This window comes from Macaca nemestrina, chromosome 18 (genome assembly GCF_043159975.1).
Source record: "Macaca nemestrina isolate mMacNem1 chromosome 18, mMacNem.hap1, whole genome shotgun sequence".
NCBI classification, from domain to species: Eukaryota; Metazoa; Chordata; class Mammalia; order Primates; family Cercopithecidae; genus Macaca; species Macaca nemestrina.
Window position 1 is genome coordinate 72,071,101 of NC_092142.1, and position 19,600 is coordinate 72,090,700.

At 38.8% G+C, this 19,600-nt stretch overlaps 1 protein-coding gene across 5 annotated transcripts; it reads left to right on the top strand.

Annotated features, from left to right (window-relative positions):
- Positions 1-8,386: 8,386 nt before the first annotated feature.
- LOC105491297 (cap methyltransferase 2) lies at positions 8,387-16,740 on the top strand. 5 transcript variants are annotated; one of them, XM_011757549.3, is made up of 3 exons: positions 8,387-8,806; positions 9,265-9,347; positions 11,990-16,739. In XM_011757549.3, the coding sequence occupies exon 3, from the start codon at positions 12,009-12,011 to the stop codon at positions 14,319-14,321; it is 2,313 nt and encodes a 770-aa protein (XP_011755851.1). In that variant the 5' UTR covers positions 8,387-8,806; positions 9,265-9,347; positions 11,990-12,008; the 3' UTR covers positions 14,322-16,739. The 5 variants fall into 5 exon arrangements, with proteins under 5 accessions (XP_011755851.1, XP_011755850.1, XP_011755849.1 ...); XM_011757548.3 differs by having other exon boundaries at positions 8,387-8,756; XM_011757547.3 differs by having other exon boundaries at positions 8,387-8,740.
- The last annotated feature ends 2,860 nt before the right edge of the window (positions 16,741-19,600 follow it).

A 19,600-nucleotide genomic window follows, 5' to 3' on the forward strand; every position in this document is an offset into this window, starting at 1 on the left:
AAAGGAAATAGCAGGAGAGAGAAAACTCTACATGGAGGGTCTGAATTTAGCACCCTATCTTCCAAAAAAAGAACGGACTTTTTTTTTGGAGCGGCTAACCTTGATCAGATACAAGCGAAGTGCAAGAATCTGTTCTAAGCACTTTACATTTATTTGGTAATCTTCAATACAACCTGGTGGACAGAGGTGTCTTCCTAGCCCAGGGTAAGTGGTGATTTTAACCCGAGCATTGAGATGCCAGAGTTGATGTCCTTCACTATTCAAAATAAAAAGTCATATTGATCCCAGCCTCCCGCAGTGTTAGGCAAACTATGAACAGCGAGAGTCCCCAGGGCTAGTGCTTTAACAATTTTGGGTATTGATTCCACTACTAAATTAAGTATCAAAATGAATGCTAATAATGAATAGTAATAAAGTAGGTACTTGAAAATCCACAGGGCTGGGTGTTACCTCAGTTCAATTTTCTCACCTGAATTTTAGCCACCCATTGATTTCCAACTCCCCTTTGGATATTTCCATTTGACTACACCATGACTGTTCCTAACTCTGTAAGAACCAGGCTTAGTTATTTCTTTCCCTCTTGACCATTTCTTATTGCAGCAGATCTGGTGCCTCAGTCTGCCTTCCACGGTCTTCTGTAACCTGGTTCCTCAATACCCACTAAAGACTGAATCCCACCACCCTCCCAAATTCATATGTTAAGGTCCTAATCCCCAATGTGATGGTATTTGGAAATGGGGCCTTTGGGAGGTAATTAGGTTTAGGTGAAGCCAGGAGGATGGGGTCCTCATGATGGGATTGGTGCCCTTCTTGAAGAAGAGACAAGAGAGCTTGCTTTCTCTCCACCATGTGAGAATATAGCAAGAAACTGGCCATCTGCAAGCCAGTAAGAGAGCCTCGATCCCGAACTTCCAATCTCCCAAACTTGAGAAAATAAATTTCTGATGTTTAAGCCACACCCTCTGGTATTTTGTTGGAACAACCTGATGTGGTTTGGTTCTGTGTCCCCACCCAAATCTCACTTTGAATTGTAATTGACAGAGCAGGAGTATCACCATCTTGGACAAGGACTGTCATTTAAAAATTCACCTTAATCCTTGAGGAATTGCCATACTGTTTTCCATAATGGTTGAACTAGTTTACAATCCCACCAACAGTGTAAAAGTGTTCCTATTTCTCCACATCCTCTCCAGCACCTGTTGTTTCCTGACTTTTTAATGATCGCCATTCTAACTGGTGTGAGATGGTATCTCATTGTGGTTTTGATTTGCATTTCTCTGATGGCCAGTGATGATGAGCATTTTTTCATGTGTCTGTTGGCTGTATGAATGTCCTCTTTTGAGAAATGTCTGTTCATATCCTTTGCCCACTTTTCGATGGGATTGTTTGTTTTTTTCTTGTAAATTTGTTTGAGTTCTTTGTAGGTTGATTCCTCAAGGATCTAGAACTAGAAGTACCATATGACCCAGCCATCCCATTACTGGGTATATACCCAAAGGATTATAAATCATGCTGCTATAAAGACACATGCACACGTATGTTTACTGTGGCACTATTCACAATAGCAAAGACTTGGAATCAACCCACATGTCCATCAGTGACAGACTGGATTAAGAAAATGTGGCACATATACACCATGGAATACTATGCAGCCATAAAAAAGGATGAGTTTGTGTCCTTTGTAGGGACATGGATGCAGCTGGAAACCATCATTCTCAGCAAACTATCGCAAGAACAGAAAACCAAACACTGCATGTTCTCACTCATAGGTGGGAACTGAACAATGAGATCACTTGGACTCGGGAAGGGGAACATCATACACTGGGGCCTATCACGGGGAGGGGGGAGGGGGGAGGGATTGCATTGGGAGTTATACCTGATGTAAATGACGAGTTGATGGGTGCTGACGAGTTGATGAGTGCAGCACACCAACATGGCACAAGTATACATATGTAACAAACCTGCACGTTATCCACATGTACCCTAGAACTTAAAGTATAATTAAAAAAAAAAAAAGAAAAACAAAAAAAGAAAAAAAAATTCACCTTAATAAAAAACCGCCTAAATCCAAAGGCCATCAACCTAATGGCTAAGGTCAGCATGACCATAAACCACAAATAACATCTCCAACCAGAAACATGCTAGCCCCAAGATAAGCCCCCTCTGGCCAGGAAGATGCCAGCCTCGAGATAATTCCCCTCTGGCCAGGAAGATGTCAGTCCTAAGATAACAGAAACATTCCAATCCCACCATAAACTTCTCCCCCCACCCAAAGAAACACTCCAAGCTTGTGATAAACCCCCTCACCCTAAAACCAATTTATACTCTTAGCTGGTAAGAGAAAGTGCTCTTGACCGAAATCAACCAGAAGCCCCCTCAGGTTTTTTCTCTAAAATAAACCTGTCTTTGATGGTTAAGCCTTGTTTCATATTTTTTTCCTCTTTCTTTAACTCTTAAAGTAATAATCCCCACATGTTGTAGGAGAGACCTGGTGGGAGATAATTTAATTATGGGGGCGGGTTTTTCCCATGCTGTTCTCATGACAGCAAATAAGTCTCATGAGATCTGATGGTTTTATAAAGGGGAGTTCCCTTGCACAATCTCTCTTGCCTGCTGCCATGTAAGACATGCCTTGCTTCTCATTTGCCTTCTGCCATGATCGTGAGGCCTCCCCAGCCATGTGGATCTGTGAGTCCATTAAACCTCTTTCCTTTATAAATTACCCAGTCTCAGCTATGTCTCTATTAGCAGCATGAGAACAGACTAATACACAGCCCAAGCTAAGACACTATATATAGCACCTAAGCCACCTATTTAGCATTTAAACGTATTAACTTTCCATCCCTTTTCTGCAAATCTACATTACCTGTCCTCTTGCCTGTTTTTTCTCTCATGTTATTTTCCTGAACTAGGCTGGCACTCCCCTTCCCCACGTAACTTCACCATTAAAAGGACAGATATTAAAGTTTCTTTTTCCCTAGTCTTTTCCCATATTTTTCCTACTAACTTCACATTCTTTTTTGAGATGGAGTCTCACTCTGTTGCCCAGACTGGAGTGCAGTGGCATGATTCTGGCTCATTGCAAGCTCCGCCTCCTGGATTCACACCATTCTCCCACCTCAGCCTCCCGAGTAGCTGGGACTACAGGTGCCCGCCACTGCACCCAGCTAATTTTTAAAATATTTTTAGTAGAGGGGTTTCACCATGTTAGCCAGGATGGTCTTGATCTCCTGACCTCGTGTGAGCCAGGATGGTCTCAATCTCCTGACCTCTTGATCCGCCCGCCTCGGCTTCCCAAAGTGCTGGGATTACAGGCATGAGCCACCGCGCCCGGCGCTCATGCTTTCATTATTTTTAGAAATGCTATTTATTGCTAAACACCTTGTGTCTGCAATGAAATGATAAACTCTTCAAGGGTGGGTCACATATTGCATTCTTCTTTCACGCAACAGTGTTTCCCAATATTTTTAAATGTCTGAGCCCATCTCATAGCAATATACATTCTCTTTTTTTTTTCTGTTCTTTTTATTATTATTTAAGTTTTGAGATACATGTGCAGGTTTGTTACATAGGTATATATGTGCCATGGTGGTTTGCTGCACCCATCAACCCATTATCTACATTAGGTGCAATACACATTCTCTAACTCGTACGATGTTTTCTTCAAAAGTCATATCGATCATTTTTGCATGAAAGAAAATAAAGAAGTGTGTATTAGTCTGCCTTGACTGCCATAACAAAATATCACAAGACACAGTGACTTAAACAACAGAAATTTATTTTCTCACAGTTCTAGGGGCTACAAGTCCAAGATCAAAGATCCAAGTGCTGGCAGGGCTGGTTTCTAGTGAGGCTTCTCTTCCTGGCTTGCAGACAGCTGTCTTCTTGCTGTGTCCTCACATGGCCTTTCCTCGGTGTGTGTGGAGAGAGAGAGAGAGAGAGGCAGAGGGGGGGAGAGAGGGAGAGAGACAGAGAGAGAGAGAGAGAGAGAGATTGAGATTTCTGGTGTCTGTTCCTCTTTTTAAAAGGGCAACAGTCCTATCAGGTTAGGGCCCCACCCTTAGAATCTTTGTAACCTTAATTGCCTCCTTTAAGGCCCTAGCTCCAAATCCATTCAGGAGTTAGAACTTGAACAGAAGCATTTGGTGGGGGGCACAATTCAGTCTATGAAAAACTAATTTAAGTAAAAATATATTTGGGGTCAGCATATTATTAATGACTGTATTATAAATCTTATTTTAAGATTAATCTTAAACATAATCTTTAATGATATTTATAACATATAAAATACACTTTGAGTTTTCCCCAACTTAGTGACTCACACTGTTTAGTTAACTTTAAATTCACTATATAAGAAAAAAACCATGAATTACTGAGAAATAAATTTTAAGAAAGACATTTCACATTGAATTTTAGTCCTGAATGTATAAAGTGCAAAATGAAGTTTAATTGTGTGTTACAGTGTTAAAAGTAGACAAAAACTGCTTTCATGACCTGATGTTTAGAATTCTTGTATTTATCCTTACAGATCAATTAATTTGTTTTCATAACTTTTGCTTCTAAATACTAAGAAAAAAGATTCAAGCTGCTGCTTACAAGCACTTTCCCACAAATACCACAATGTAGATGTTCTACCCAATAGTATAACACATGAATTGGTTATAATTTTTACTATATTTTATCTTAACATTGTGTTTTGATATCATAAGTGCTATGTGAAAATTTTGATCAGAATGCTATATAAAGATCTCGTGAAGGGCTGGGTGCAGTGGCTCATGCCTGGAATCTCAGCACTTGGGGAGGCCCAAGCGAGACGATCCCTTGAGCCCAGGAGTTTGAAGTGGCAGTGAGCTATGGTGGTGCCACTGCACTCCAGCCTGGGTAACAGAGCAAGACCTTGTCTCAAAGAAGAAGGAGGAAGGAAGGAAGGAAGGAAGGAAGGAAGGAAGGAAGGAAGGAAGGAAGGAAGGAAGGAAACAAAGAGGGAGGGATGGAATGAGGGGAGGGAGGGAGACAGGGAGGGAAAATAAAGAAAGGAAGAAAGAAGAAAAGGAAAGGAAAGGAAAGGAAAAGAGAAGAGAAAAGAAAAGAAAGAGAAAAGAAAAAGAAAGAGATCTAATGAAGCTCTTAAGGAAGACTGGAAGAATTATCAAGTTCAAAATTCATATCAACTTCTGAATTTCAACATTAGTGTTCCCTTAGGAGCACTGTCTTTGCTGCCTTTAACCAGTGGTTCATTCTATGCAACAAGAAGAGAGTAAATGGAACACCAGGTGACAAAGAATAGGAACAATTTAAGATTGTATAATAGCCAAAACCAATGCTATGTGGTGTTCCACTGAATCAGACAAACAGATCAAACAAATGAGCTATAAGAACATTCCTCTTGTCTCCACCAAGTCCGACGCTGTTCACTTAATGCTCACTCAGAGCTCTGTTTTATATGTTAATGGGAAATACTAGACACATACAACAGCATGGATAAATATTTAACTGAATCTAAAGGGGCTGGAAACAAAAAGGCCTAAGCTGTAATGATTGAATTTATATAAAATTCTGGAATAGGTAGAACTAAACTATGGTGATAGAAAACAGATGAGTGGGTACTTCTTGAAGGTGGGAGATGGATTGGGATGGAGCGCAAGGAAACTTTCTGGAATATTTAATAAGCATTTGTCAAAAGGACAAATTAATGCTTATTAATTAATAAGCATTTGTCAAATAGGACACTTAAGACCTGAGCATTTCACTGTACATATGTACACCTCAAAAAACTGAAATATAAAAACAACAACAACAAAACAAAACAAACAAACAAACAAACAGAAAACAAAGAAAAGAAGAAAAGGCAACCAACCAGTGAGTCTGGAAGATCATTTTCTTTCAAACAGTTTTTCAGTGGTTTCTCTCCATCGTCCCTAACACGTTTTCAGTCTTTTTCATTTTAGCCATTCTGGTGGGTGTGCAATGGTATCTTATTGTGGTTTTGGTTTGCATTTTCCTAAAGACTAATGAGGTTTAACACCTTTTCATATGTTTATAGGCCTTTTCGATATATCTTTTTGAAGTGTCTGTCCATTTTTCTTTCTTTCTTTCTTTTTTTTTTTTTGAGACAGAGTCTTGCTCTGTCATCTAGGCTGGAGTGCAGTGGTGTGATCTTGGCTGACTGCAACCTCTGCCTCCCGAGTTCAAGAGATTCTCCTGCCTCAGCCTCCAGAGTAGCTGGGTTTACAGGTGCCCACCACCAAGCCCAGCTAATTTTTAAAAATATTTTTAGTAGAGATGGGGTTTTGCCATGTTGGCCAGGCTGGTCTCTAACTCCTGACCCCAAGTCGTCTGCCCACCTCAGCCTCCCGAAGTGCTGGGATTACAGGAGTGAGCCACCACGGCCAGCCTCTGTCCATTTTTCTACTGTATAAATATATGTAGTTATACACACAGACACACACACACACACACACACACACACACACACCTTCTCCCACTCTGTAGGTTGCCTTTTCACTCTCAATGGTGTCTTTTGATGAATAGATATTTTTAGTTTTAATATAGTTCAATTTATACATTTTTCCTTTATGATTAGTGTTTTGTGTCCTGTTATAAACTTTTTGACTACTTCAAGGTTGCAAAGATGTTCTTTTACGTTTTCTTATTAACTTTTAAAATACAGACTGACAATCCAAATGAAATGTATTTTTGTTTATGATGTGAGGAGTGTCCAAATACAATTTTTTTTCCATAGAGAGACGCAAATGACCTAGCACTATTTTGTGAAAAAATAATCTTTTCTCCATCGGTCCATGTTCTGTAAGACTTGTAAAAAATGAATTTTACATTTATGTCTAATATCTGTTTACACAAATGGTTAAAAACTCTACACATAGTTCTAATATTCTTCTATTTTCACGCAATACTGTTGACACATATAGCCTATTAATGGCTGCATATAATGCATATATGTGCATTGTATAGATGTACTGTAAATAATTAATTCTCTTAAAGTAAGCATTTAGAGTATTTCCATTTGGCTACGTTATTGAGATGCTAAAATGAACACTTTGTCCAAAGTGAGTGCCAGTTGTTTAATTATCTCCTAAGGATAAATTGCTAGGAGGAGGAATTGCTGGATTAAAATGCATGTCTTCTTTTTTTTCCGAGACAGAGTCTCGCACCGTCACCCGGGCTGGTATGCAGTGGCGTGATATCGGCTCGCTCCAACCTCAGCCTCCGGGGTTCAAGCGATTCTGCTGCCTCAGCCTCCCGAGTAGCTAAGATTCCAGGCGCCCGCCACCACGCCGGGCTGATTTTTTGTATTTTTAGTAGAGACGGGTTTCACTATGTTGGTCAGGCTGGTCTTGGACTCCTGACCTCGTGATCCGCCCGCCTCGGCCTCTCAAAGTGCTGGGATTACAGGCGTGAGCCACCACGCCCGGCCAAAATGCATGTCTCTTTTTAACGTTTGCTTTCTGGGCTAGGCGGCGTGGCTCACGCCTGTAATCCCAGCACTTTGGGTGGCTGAAGCCAACGGATCACTGGAGTCCAGGAGTTCCAAACGAGCCTGGGTAAGATGGGGAGATGCCATCTCTCTAGGAGGATCTCTTGAGCCCGGGGAAGTTGAGGCTGTAGTGAGCCGAGATTGAGCCACTGCACACCAGCCTGGATGAGAGTGAGACCTTGTTTCAATAAACAAACAAAGTTTGCCTTCCGTAAGGTTTATAATAACGTTTTTCTTCCATCCGCAGATATTAACCTGTTTCCCCACAGTCTCACCAACAGTGGCCATTACCAATGTTTTACATCTTTGCTAAACCGAGTAAAAAGAAAACTTACTGTTTTCATTTCCATTCTTGTCTAATAATAGTTTAAACAGCTTTGTATATCCTTACTATTTGTTTAACTTTTTTGTTTTTTGGGAGGCCTGTTCTAATCTTTGCTCATTTTCCTTCTGGGTTTGTTGGCCTTTTTCTTACTGGCTTATTAAGGAACATAATTAATATATATTATGTCATGTATATATAAACAATCTTATCTCGCAGTTCCCTAGTTTGGCTTTTAACCTCCTATTGTCTTTTGAGCTGCAGTTTTAACCCAGTCTGTATAGGAACTAACATCTGTCCAGAAGCGCCTGAAAGCCTTTGGGGCCAGCGGCCAGTGGGCGGAACCAGCACGTCCTGACAGATTTGCCCGGTCCCTTTCCTCCCTCCCCTCCCCCTCCCCTCCCCCTCCCCTCCCCCTCCCCTCCCCTCCCCCTCCCCTCCCCCTCCCCCTCCCCTCCCCTTCACTCCCTCGGGGGCGGAGCCAAAGAACGCTCCGCCTGGGTGCGCCGCTTCCGTTGCCATAGCGACCGGGGGAGGGAAGCTAGTGCTTCTGTACCCCGCGAAACAAAACCTGGGGAGCTGAGGCCTACGCCAGGCGAGAGTCGCCGGCGTGCGTAACGTTGGCGCACGTGACTCCGGCCCGGGCTACAAGGCGCGTGCGCAGTGGGACTTGAGCGCCCCTGGTCCTTGTCTGGCGGCTTTCGGCTGCTGCGCGGCCCTGAGGTGGGACCGGCTTCCCGGTGCCGCGAGGGCGCCACCGGACAGCCTTCCCACCTGTCCAGCGCACCACCTCCTTGCCTTGTGGCTGGAGGCACCGCGGACCCAAAGGGAGCGACCATCCCGGGAAGCAGCCCCGAGAGCGGAAGTGCAGAATGGCTTCCTCGAGGGAGTAAAGTGCAGCCTCCCCAGACACTGGGACCCAGGTGGGCGTGGGCGAAGGTAATCCAGGCCTGGGTACGATCCCGGGCCCTCCTTCGACTTCCCAGCGGGTGAGCCAGGGGCTGGGACCGAGTTTCCTTCAGGTCAGGGACCGGGCCTCTGGAGTGGGGTTTGGGACTTGACTAGATGAAATGATATCTGGGGTGCCCAGCCCAAAGTCAGCCCTGGATACTCACTGGCCATTGTTTTCAGTTGCTAGTAGGAGGAGTTGGCGCAAGCACTTGGAACTCCTTTGTAAGTGTCAGTTGAGAGGTAAAAACTGTTGATGAGATCTTGTGGGTTTTGTTTTGGGTTTACGAATTTTACAAGTATTTCCTTGCGCGGGGGCTACATAACTGCCTACTTGAGTTTGCAATATGAGAATGGTAATAGCGATCCACTTAGCAGAATTATGATGCCACAAAACTCAATGGAGTGTTTAATGAAAGGCTCAGAGGATCATATACTGGAAAATTTTTCCACACGCTGTAAGCAACATAGTTTTGTTTTGTTTTGTTTTGTTTTAAAGTCATGCATTTAAGTGCTGAAGTGAAGTTGAGGTGCACTATTATGACTCATATTCAGAACCTGAAGAGAGAGATACCTTTTGTGGTAAGTATGATATCCACTCATTTATTCAGTAAATACTTGCTGAGTGCTTACAGTGTACCAGGCAGTGTCCAACTTCTTGGAATGGTTTATGTGTAAACAAAACAAAGATCTCTGCCCTGTGGAGCTCACATTCTAGTTTGGGGAAGACAAATAATAAACAGTAAACATGAAGCAAGTTATAGGTTGGAAGGACATAAGTACCATAGGAGAAAAATACAGCGAGGTAAGAGGCATGGAGAATGCAAGATGCAATCTTAACTTAGGTAGGCTTCACTGAGAAAATGACATTTGAGCAAATATTGGAAGGAGGTGAAGGAGTTAGCTATGCTGATAGCTGGGGAAAGAGCATTCCAGAAGGAGGGACAACCAATGCAGAAAGACTTTTGGCTTGGAATGTGCTTGGTGTCTTTAGTGAACAGCAGAAAGGCCTGTTTGGCTGGAGTAGTGAGTAAGGGAGTAGTAATAAATAAAAATTAGGTGGCAACACAGCAAAAGTATAGTCAGAACGGTGGAGTGTCTGAATCACTTAAGTTGTCCTCATGTGAAGGTAATTACCTATTAGTTTAGGTAAGATTTCACAGCTTAACTACAGCCATTAATTAGTATGTGAAGTTAATGACTAAAATTAGACTTTTTCCAAAATAGAATATAGATGAGATCTAAACATGGCTGTCATTTCCAGCAAGCACAATGCAAATTAAGACAGGCGAGCTTGTTGTAAAAAACTTTTATTTGCCCTTATTTAAGATTTTAGTGAATGTGGAAACACCTCAGTTTTGTCTTCCTTTAGAAGTTTGTCTAAATATAGCTCTACCAGTAAAAAAACAAACAAACGAAAAACAGGCATAGTGGCTGACACCTGTAATCCCAGCACCTTGGAAGGCTGAGTTGGAGGGACTGCTTGAGCCCAGGATTTTGAGACCAGCCTGGGCAACAGAGCAAGACCCCATCTCTACAATTTTTTTTTTTTTTTAACTAACTGGGTGTGGTCATGCACGTCTGTAGTTCCCAGCTACTTTGGAGGCTGAGGTGGGAGGATCCTTTGAGCCTGGGAGGAGGTCAAGGCCTCGGGGAGCTATGACCTGTGCCACTGCGCTCCAGCCTGGGTAGCAAAGTGAGACCCTGTCTCAAAAAAAATTTTTTTTAATCTAAATATAGTGTGGCAAACAAATGACTAAGAAGACACCTGTTACTTCAGGGAAATTACAAACTGGTAGAGTAGACTTGCAAATAATTTAAACATAAAATAAAGAATGAAAAAAGTGTGCTAAAAGAACAATACAAAGTAAATGCTAAAAGACACATCATTTGAATATTATTGTATGTATTAGGCAGTAGTTCCCTTTATTTCTCATTTTGTCCTTGAACATCTGCTTTTCTGGAATGATGATTTGATTGTCAATTTTTTCATATTTAACAAATTTAGATTTTTTTTGAAAATCATTTGTAGAACGCATTGTATATGCTAAATAAGTGCAGAATTTATGAACTAGAGCATCTGTTGATTAACATTACACTAACAGGTACCATGTAATACTCATTGCTCTCCCTGCTGGAATTCGTAACTTTTCCAAAACTCTGCCATTAAGCCATACTTCTCATATCCTTTTTCCTCTTCAGAAGGAAGAGGTTTCTTTGTTTCTGGTTTCTTTGGCAGTGTTGACTGCCAGAGTATGTAGAGTGACTATTTGTAATTTGTATATTTAATACGTATATTTCTTCAGTATAAAATTCTGCTGTCCAAGTGTTAAGAAGTTTTAGTGGCTAGAAGAAATAATGATATTTTGTGGTGGAAGTGTGGAGCTGTCTGAACCATATGAATACCAGGGATCTGTAGTTTGAGACATACCAGAGTAAACTGTTGGTCAGTTTCAGCATCAAACAGAAAAAGGCTAACCACTCAAGTATAGCACAGTTTACAAGTAGTATGGTGATGAATGTTAGTTGATGACCTATGTAGGTGATTGGTACCACCAAAGTGCCTGTCTTAGAGAATGAAATCTGGACAGAGGATGTATTCAGCAATCCTACTAGGGGGGTAAGTGGCTTGTGGCAGGATCAGTACTGGGTTCAGGTGCATGATCCTTTCCCTGAAGGAGGTAAGGTATGATGGGAACTAAAAAAAACAAAAAGTCACATGTTGGAGCTTGAACAAAGGTCATGTCCAGCAATGAACCTCTAAGGGTGTGTTTGTTTGAGGTCATGTAGGTTTTGTCACAGCCATTGGTGTGAAGAACTTTGGGGAATAGTTAGATGGGTTACTATGATAATCAGAGCTGTCATTCACTGACAATTATTCTTTGTTATATTTTTTTATATGCTAGTATGTTTTATCTTCTTCTTAAAAAATGATAGGCTTTTTTTTTTTTTTTTTTTTTTAATGAGAAGAAACCAAATCCCAGAGATGGAATTTGCCCAAGGCTGCTTATTAAGCCATAATTAGCAAAGCTGGAATTTGAACCCAGGTCTTGGATATCAAAACCTTTTTCATTATTCCAAATTACCTGGTTAAATAACAGAGTATGCTGACTTTAGCCTTCACATTTTATGGAGTTTGTCATGAGTGTGATCATATTTGCTGCTCATGAGATTTCACTCACTAAGAAATTTGATTCATTTAATTATGTGTTTTCTCTTCCTAGATTTTAATTTGATTTGAAAATGAGTAAGTGCAGAAAGACACCAGTTCAGCAGCTAGCAAGTCCCATGTCATTCAGCCCAGATGTTCTTGCTGACATTTTTGAACTCTTTGCCAAGAACTTTTCTTATGGCAAGCCACTTAATAATGAGTGGCAGTTACCAGATCCCAGTGAGATTTTCACCTGTGACCACACTGAATTTAATGCATTTCTTGATTTGAAGAACTCCCTAAATGAAGTAAAAAACCTACTGAGTGATAAGAAACTGGATGAGTGGCATGAGCACACTGCTTTCACTAATAAAGCAGGGAAAATCATTTCTCATGTTAGAAAATCTGTGAATGCTGAACTTTGTACTCAAGCATGGTGTAAGTTCCATGAGATTTTGTGCAGCTTTCCACTTATTCCACAGGAAGCTTTTCAGAATGGAAAACTGAATTCTCTACACCTTTGTGAAGCTCCAGGAGCTTTTATAGCTAGTCTCAACCACTACTTAAAATCCCATCGGTTTCCTTGTGATTGGAGTTGGGTAGCGAATACTCTGAATCCATACCATGAAGCAAATGATGACCTCATGATGATTATGGATGACCGACTTATTGCAAATACCTTGCATTGGTGGTACTTTGGTCCAGATAACACTGGTGATATCATGACCCTGAAATTCTTGACTGGACTTCAGAATTTCATAAGCAGCATGGCTACTGTTCACTTGGTCACTGCAGATGGGAGTTTTGATTGCCAAGGAAACCCAGGTGAACAAGAAGCTTTAGTTTCTTCTTTGCATTACTGTGAAGTTGTCACTGCTCTGACCACTCTCGGAAATGGTGGCTCTTTTGTTTTGAAGATGTTTACTATGTTCGAACATTGTTCCATAAACTTGATGTACCTGCTGAACTGTTGCTTTGACCAAGTCCATGTTTTCAAACCTGCTACTAGCAAGGCAGGAAACTCCGAAGTCTATGTCGTTTGCCTCCACTATAAGGGGAAAGAGGCCATCCATCCTCTGTTATCTAAGATGATCTTGAATTTTGGGACTGAAATGAAAAGAAAAGCCCTCTTTCCCCATCATGTGATTCCTGATTCTTTTCTTAAGAGACATGAAGAATGTTGTGTGTTCTTTCATAAATATCAGCTAGAGACTATTTCTGAGAACATTCGTCTGTTTGAGTGCATGGGAAAAGCGGAACAAGAAAAGCTGAATAACTTAAGGGATTGTGCTGTACAATATTTTATGCAAAAATTTCAGCTGAAACATCTTTCCAGAAATAATTGGCTAGTAAAAAAATCTGGTATTGGTTGTAGTACAAATACAAAATGGTTTGGGCAGAGGAACAAATATTTTAAAACTTATAATGAAAGGAAGATGCTAGAAGCCCTTTCATGGAAAGATAAAGTAGCCAAAGGATACTTTAATAGTTGGGCTGAAGAACATGGTGTATATCATCCTGGGCAAAGTTCTATTTTAGAAGGAGCAGCTTCCAATCTTGAGTGTCACTTATGGCATATTTTGGAGGGAAAGAAACTGCCAAAGGTAAAGTGTTCTCCTTTTTGCAATGGTGAAATTTTAAAAACTCTTAATGAAGCAATTGAAAAGTCATTAGGAGGAGCTTTTAATTTGGATTCCAAGTTTAGGCCAAAACAGCAGTATTCTTGTTCTTGTCATGTTTTTTCAGAAGAACTGATATTTTCCGAGTTGTGTAGCCTCACCAAGTGCCTTCAGGATGAGCAGGTTGTAGAACCCAGCAATCAAATAAAGTGCCTGCTGGTGGGCTTTTCGACTTCCCATAATATCAAAATGCATATACCATTGGAAGTTCGACTCCTAGAATCAGCTGAACTCACAACTTTTAGCTGTTCATTGCTTCATGATGGAGATCCAACTTACCAGCATTTATTTTTGGACTGCCTTCTACATTCATTGCGGGAGCTTCATACAGGAGATGTTATGATTTTGCCTGTACTTTCTTGTTTCACAAGATTTATGGCTGGTTTGATCTTTGTACTCCACAGTTGTTTTAGATTCATTACCTTTTTTTGTCCCACATCCTCTGATCCCCTGAGGACCTGTGCAGTCCTGTTATGTGTTGGTTATCGGGACCTTCCAAATCCAGTTTTCCAATATTTGCAGAGTGTGAATGAATTGTTGAGCACTTCGCTCAACTCTGACTCACCCCAGCAGGTTTTACAGTTTGTGCCAATGGAGGTACTCCTTAAGGGGGCACTGCTTGATTTTTTGTGGGATTTGAATGCTGCCATTGCTAAAAGGCATTTGCATTTCATTATTCAAAGAGAGAGAGAAGAAATTATCAACAGCCTTCAGTTACAACACTGAATATGTTCTTTGAGATTCAACTTTATGACTTCTTATAATTTGCCCAGTATTGCATCCTGTTCTATTAATTTAAAAACCTTTTTATTTTGGGGAAAGGCCAACGTTTGCATCATTCAGAGTCTTAATTCTGGAAAACCATCCATTCTGATCTCTAGGGTATATACACCTACAGGCATAGAGCTCTTCCACGTGGTGGAATCTATGCAGTGATAGATATTCACACTCTAAATATGAGGTGTGTGTATATGTGTATGGGTGGACACAGCCATGCTTACATATGCTGTTTAGTTGGTCTTAATCTGCTTAAGATTTGCATCTGTGTGCCTTTGTTCAGATTAGTTTTTTTTTTTTCCCCCCCAGCCAATTTCCTCTTGGTGGCTAATGCTGTTAGTGAATTTTCCAACTAATTTCCACTCATTGGTTAATATTGTTAATGAATTGATAGAGGTAATTGAGGAAAGGAAATGAGTGAGTCACTGTTCAGCAACACTGATTTCTGTTAACACATCAGTTATGAATTTCAGGGAATTCATCTCACCAGATTCTTGATAACATGCCATTCATTGCCCTTAGGGGATTGACCCTATCTTCTTATATGGCTCAAATAAAACTAGTGTGCTGTTGTATGAATCTTTTACTGACTACACCGTCCAACTAAAAAAAGATAACGGGGCAGCTTTAAACCAAAGATCATGTTTAGAACAATGAAAAATTATTTGTTGTATCTAATACTTGCCTGTATCATGAAAAGCTTCATTCAGCAATGATGTAATAATTTTTAACTTCCAGGAAATAATCTGTGAATGGAAAGATTTTTTCAAGATTTTGAGATAGTATTTAGTCTCATGTTGGGAACACAAGAATGTGATGAACATAGTGAATACTAAAGAAAACTCTTCAGACTTTCAGAATGATGGTTTAGAATTTAAATTTTTAATCTTTACTGATTTCTTTTTTTCAGTATGAAAATAGCACTTTACCAAAAGATTAGCCATGAAATGGTTATTTTGCCAGTTGCATTTGATTTCTTTTGTATTTGCAATGTAATGAGTCCTTTTATTTCTTCTGTATTTGCAGTGTAATGAGTTTTTGTGGCAAACTGTATTAAGCAATTTTTCATTATCTTGAAGTTCCATAAAGTGGAGAATATTTATATTCTCACATGCATTTTAGGCACTTTTGTTATGTGAAAATAGATGTATTTCTGATGCATTTGGTTAATAAATACTAATCTGAAAATTTTCATGTTCTTTGCTATTTTGAATTCCGTTACAGATTCATGAATAAAGTCATTACTAGAGAGATTTTGTGTTCATCTTTTTTAAAGGGAATTATGGAAGAAGTTAAAAATATAAGCTGGAAACAGACATTTTTAAAGGGAGCTTTGAATGACAGTTAATGTTCTTTCATTTTCTCTTATTTGCTTTCATTAAAATTAAGTCCTTAATATTGTAATATTTTTGGAAGATCTACTTCAGGAAAGAAACAATACTTAAGGGGGGTTGGGAGAGGAGTGTGTGGAGGCCTGGAAGTAGATTTTTGAAAGAAAGCTGATTTCCTACTGGTGACTCTAGGAAGCAATTCCAGTTGTATGATGATGGAAGTCTGATAGAAGGTTGATTACCAGGAGGGAAAAAAAAACACTCTTAGAAAACCATTTTGCACTTAATAGTCTTTATGCCTTGCTAAGTGGGATTCAATATACTAATAATGCAGCTTATTTTTTGCTTATTTTAACTATTTGTTAAGAATGAAGTTGAAAGCATGGGTCCAGATTCTAGCATTATGACTATCTTTAAGCCCTTCAAATAAGTATTGAATGCTTAGTGTTTTGTTGACTCTAATCTGTATTGGAATATGTAACACTGGAGTATTCTCAAGTGTACTTTGCTTTTTAACATGGCTTTTGGAATCAATTCCTCATCTGATTCATTGGATTCAAATTGTCTTAGAGGTAGAGATGACTTGAGGAAGGTTCAGATTGAACTGGATGTATTAATAGATGACAGGTACTAATGATTTATATGAATTTCTCTTTGAGAGAAAGGAGAGAAAAAAATGCTATTCAAAAGATGAATGGAAAGGTAGAAGAGGACAGGAAGAGATGAGAGTACGCATGTTTTACCAAGGTAGACCGTTCTTAAAAACTTTTTTCCACAGGTTTTGAGATTTTTAATTTGTAATGTCTATTAAAAAACAGATCAAATTAATTCCTTTGTAATCTGTTTAATTTCAACAAAACATACACTTAATGTAAGTATTATACTCTTAAAATGATGACAAATTATTATATGGAGATGGGACAGATATGCAAGACCTGGCTGCAGATTTGTTTACTACATAGTTAACACTGAAAAGAGAGATTCAATTATTTTATAGTAGGCTTCCCACACCTTTAAAAAAAAACTGGATAAAACATTTCAGGGTGATCTTAGGAACAAAACTCACTATAAAAAATTTCAATATTGAAACAATATGAATATTTCAAATTCAATATTGAAATGGAAAATGAATTTCCATTTCAATGGTAAGCATTTTTTAGGGTTGGCCTAATGGGCCAAGTAGCAAGTAAACTCAAAACTTGACACTACATATGGTAACTTATAGTATATAGGTTTGTTTTAGGACATGTAATGAAAAGAATAATCCTCAATAGATGTATAATGGGTTGTAATTATTTTGAGCCTCTAATGCATTATTTAGTTTATATAAAATTGCAGGCCTTGAATAATGAGTTCTCCCCTGTCCCCTTATACTCTTATTGTCTGTTTAATATTTGCTTTTTCTTTGTTGGCCAAAACAGAAATGCAAATAACTTATTTTTGATAACTATGAGTTTATACTGGAATGACTTGGGAGGAGGTGAAGCATCTTTATGACCACAGATACGTGAAAGTGCATTATTAGTGAAAAGATTTAAAAATTATCTGTCATTTAGCATAGTTAGCATTTAATTTCACTCAACCCAGCCTGTGGCTGATAGTGTGGCTGAGCGGTCTAACTTCACTCAACTGAAAATTTTAGTCCAATCTGCTTGTGTTCACATATAGGTTGTGTACTCATTTACAAATTGTATCCATGATAATATTTCTCTGAATTTTTTGAGATCTTGATCTTTGTGTCTTTTCAAAGCCATATCAACTAGGTGTGATCATTCTGTGTTCATACCAAGTGCAGCACATCAGTTTAGCTTGTTATGGGACAGGTAGTATTAATATTGTGGCCATATTTTAATTTATGACTTAGATTGTTGTGATTTAAGGAAAACATTTGTAAATAATTTTCTTTAAACTATTTGTGTTCATTACCTTGAAATATTCTACTGATCTTTGCTGATAAACATATTTTATGTGTTTCTGCATTTTTTTGCTATTTAAGATGGTGCTTCAACACCAAATTATTTTACTGGGCAAGACAGATGTGTTTTTTCTATCTACTTTTGAGAGTTTCTATTTTGCTTCCATTGAATCCCAGCATTGAAAGATCTGTATCTATAATAGAATAGCTGGGAAAATTGAAAACAAGCAGAAATATTTTTGAGTGGATTTCTTTTTAGTAGGGTAAACAATACCCCTGCAACTACAGTAATGTTAATCTTTTTGGAGCTATTTCTCTTACTGCTTGCATCATTCAGTTTGAGCATTACTTTGAGTGATATTACGTTGTTATGTCTTTTTTAATTTTCTTTTTTTTAGGATTATAAATTCATCAAGCACATGTGCTTATTGTGAATAAGTATATGACATGTACTTATTTTGTGTGCTGTATCATCAATATAGGTTTCTACAGAATGTTATTTGATTTTGTTTTTATTATAGAAAACCTTCAAACATACACAAAATTAAAGTGATGTAACAACCCCCACCCCCACCCCATGTACCTGCAACCCAGGTTTCGTAACTATCAGCATTTTACTGAACTTGTTTTATCCTCCACTTTTTTTCTTGGAGTATTTTAAATTCATGAAATACATATCTCTACATACATACAGACATACAAATACATATCTTTCACAGATAAGCAATTTACCACACCTAACAATATCACCCAATACCCAGTCCATGTTTAATAACCATTTTCAATATCACCCAATACTTATTTTCCAGGTTGTCTCAGAAATACCTTTTTATCATATTTTTTTCCTTTCAGATAAGGAGCCAAATAAGGCTTCTTGTGTTTATTTGATGTCTCTGAGGTCTCTCTTAATCGATTTAGTCCCTGTCCCCGAGCCCAGCCCCAACATTTTGTTTGCCATGCCATTTAAACTGCTGAGGAACTGGTTATTTGTCCTGTAACCATTTTTATAATCTGAATTTGGCTGATTAGTTATTTGTGATTACTTTTTAATTGCATTTCTATGCCACAGATTTCCTATAGATTGGTAGGTAGATCTGCAGAATTGATTGCTTTTGGCAAGAATAGTTCATGAGGGTGGTGTGTACTTTCTTTTCGTCACTTCACAAGCACAAAATGGCTAGCTGCCTCCCTCAGTGATATAAAGGTTAATCAGTTTAGATATTGTCAACCTAATCCATCAGTTAAGTTTTCTATCTTTCACTTAATAGGTTTAGCATTCACTGAATATCGATACTAGCTCTATTTATTAAGGGTTGCAAGCAGTGTTTTCCTAACCATATTCCTTCTGAATTAATTGAACTTTTATGAAGATGACTTCGTCAACTATTTTTTTCTGAAGTAGTTTCAGAAAGATAAATTTGTGTCTTAGCAACCTTGAAAGGTGACCAATGAGATTTCTTTGTCGTGGTTGTGGTTGTTTTTAAACTCTCTAGGAACTCATGGTTGGTTGTATACTGGATATATTTTAATCAATTATGACTATTCTTACTTGATGTTCAAATTACTCAAATTTGGCTTGGGTGGGTAGGGGAAGGGCTCCTTCATGTTGATGCCTATGTCATGTTTTAAAATGTAATTCAACAGTCTGATAGCTTTCACACATTCTGGCATAATATGCACCTGTTTCATTGTGTATATTTTCTTCCCAGAGCTGACATCCCTCTGATTTTAGTGGCTATAGTGCAGTGGATCTCAAAATGTTGGGCCTCAAAATTTAGTCTCTCAATAATTATCAAGGAATCCAAAGAGCTTTTGTTTGAGAGTTATATCTGTTTATATAATTCATGTCAGGAATTAACACAAATTTTATTAATGTTAATATAACTGATAAAACTATTACATGTTATAAATAATCTTTTATGAAAAAATATCTTTCAAAACAAAATTTAGAAATGTGATATTGTTTACATTCTTACAAATCA

Bases quoted from the DNA above. Each gene is read 5' to 3' on its own strand.
- LOC105491297 (XM_011757550.3), top strand. From the start codon at position 12,009: ATGAGTAAGTGCAGAAAGACACCAGTTCAGCAGCTAGCAAGTCCCATG.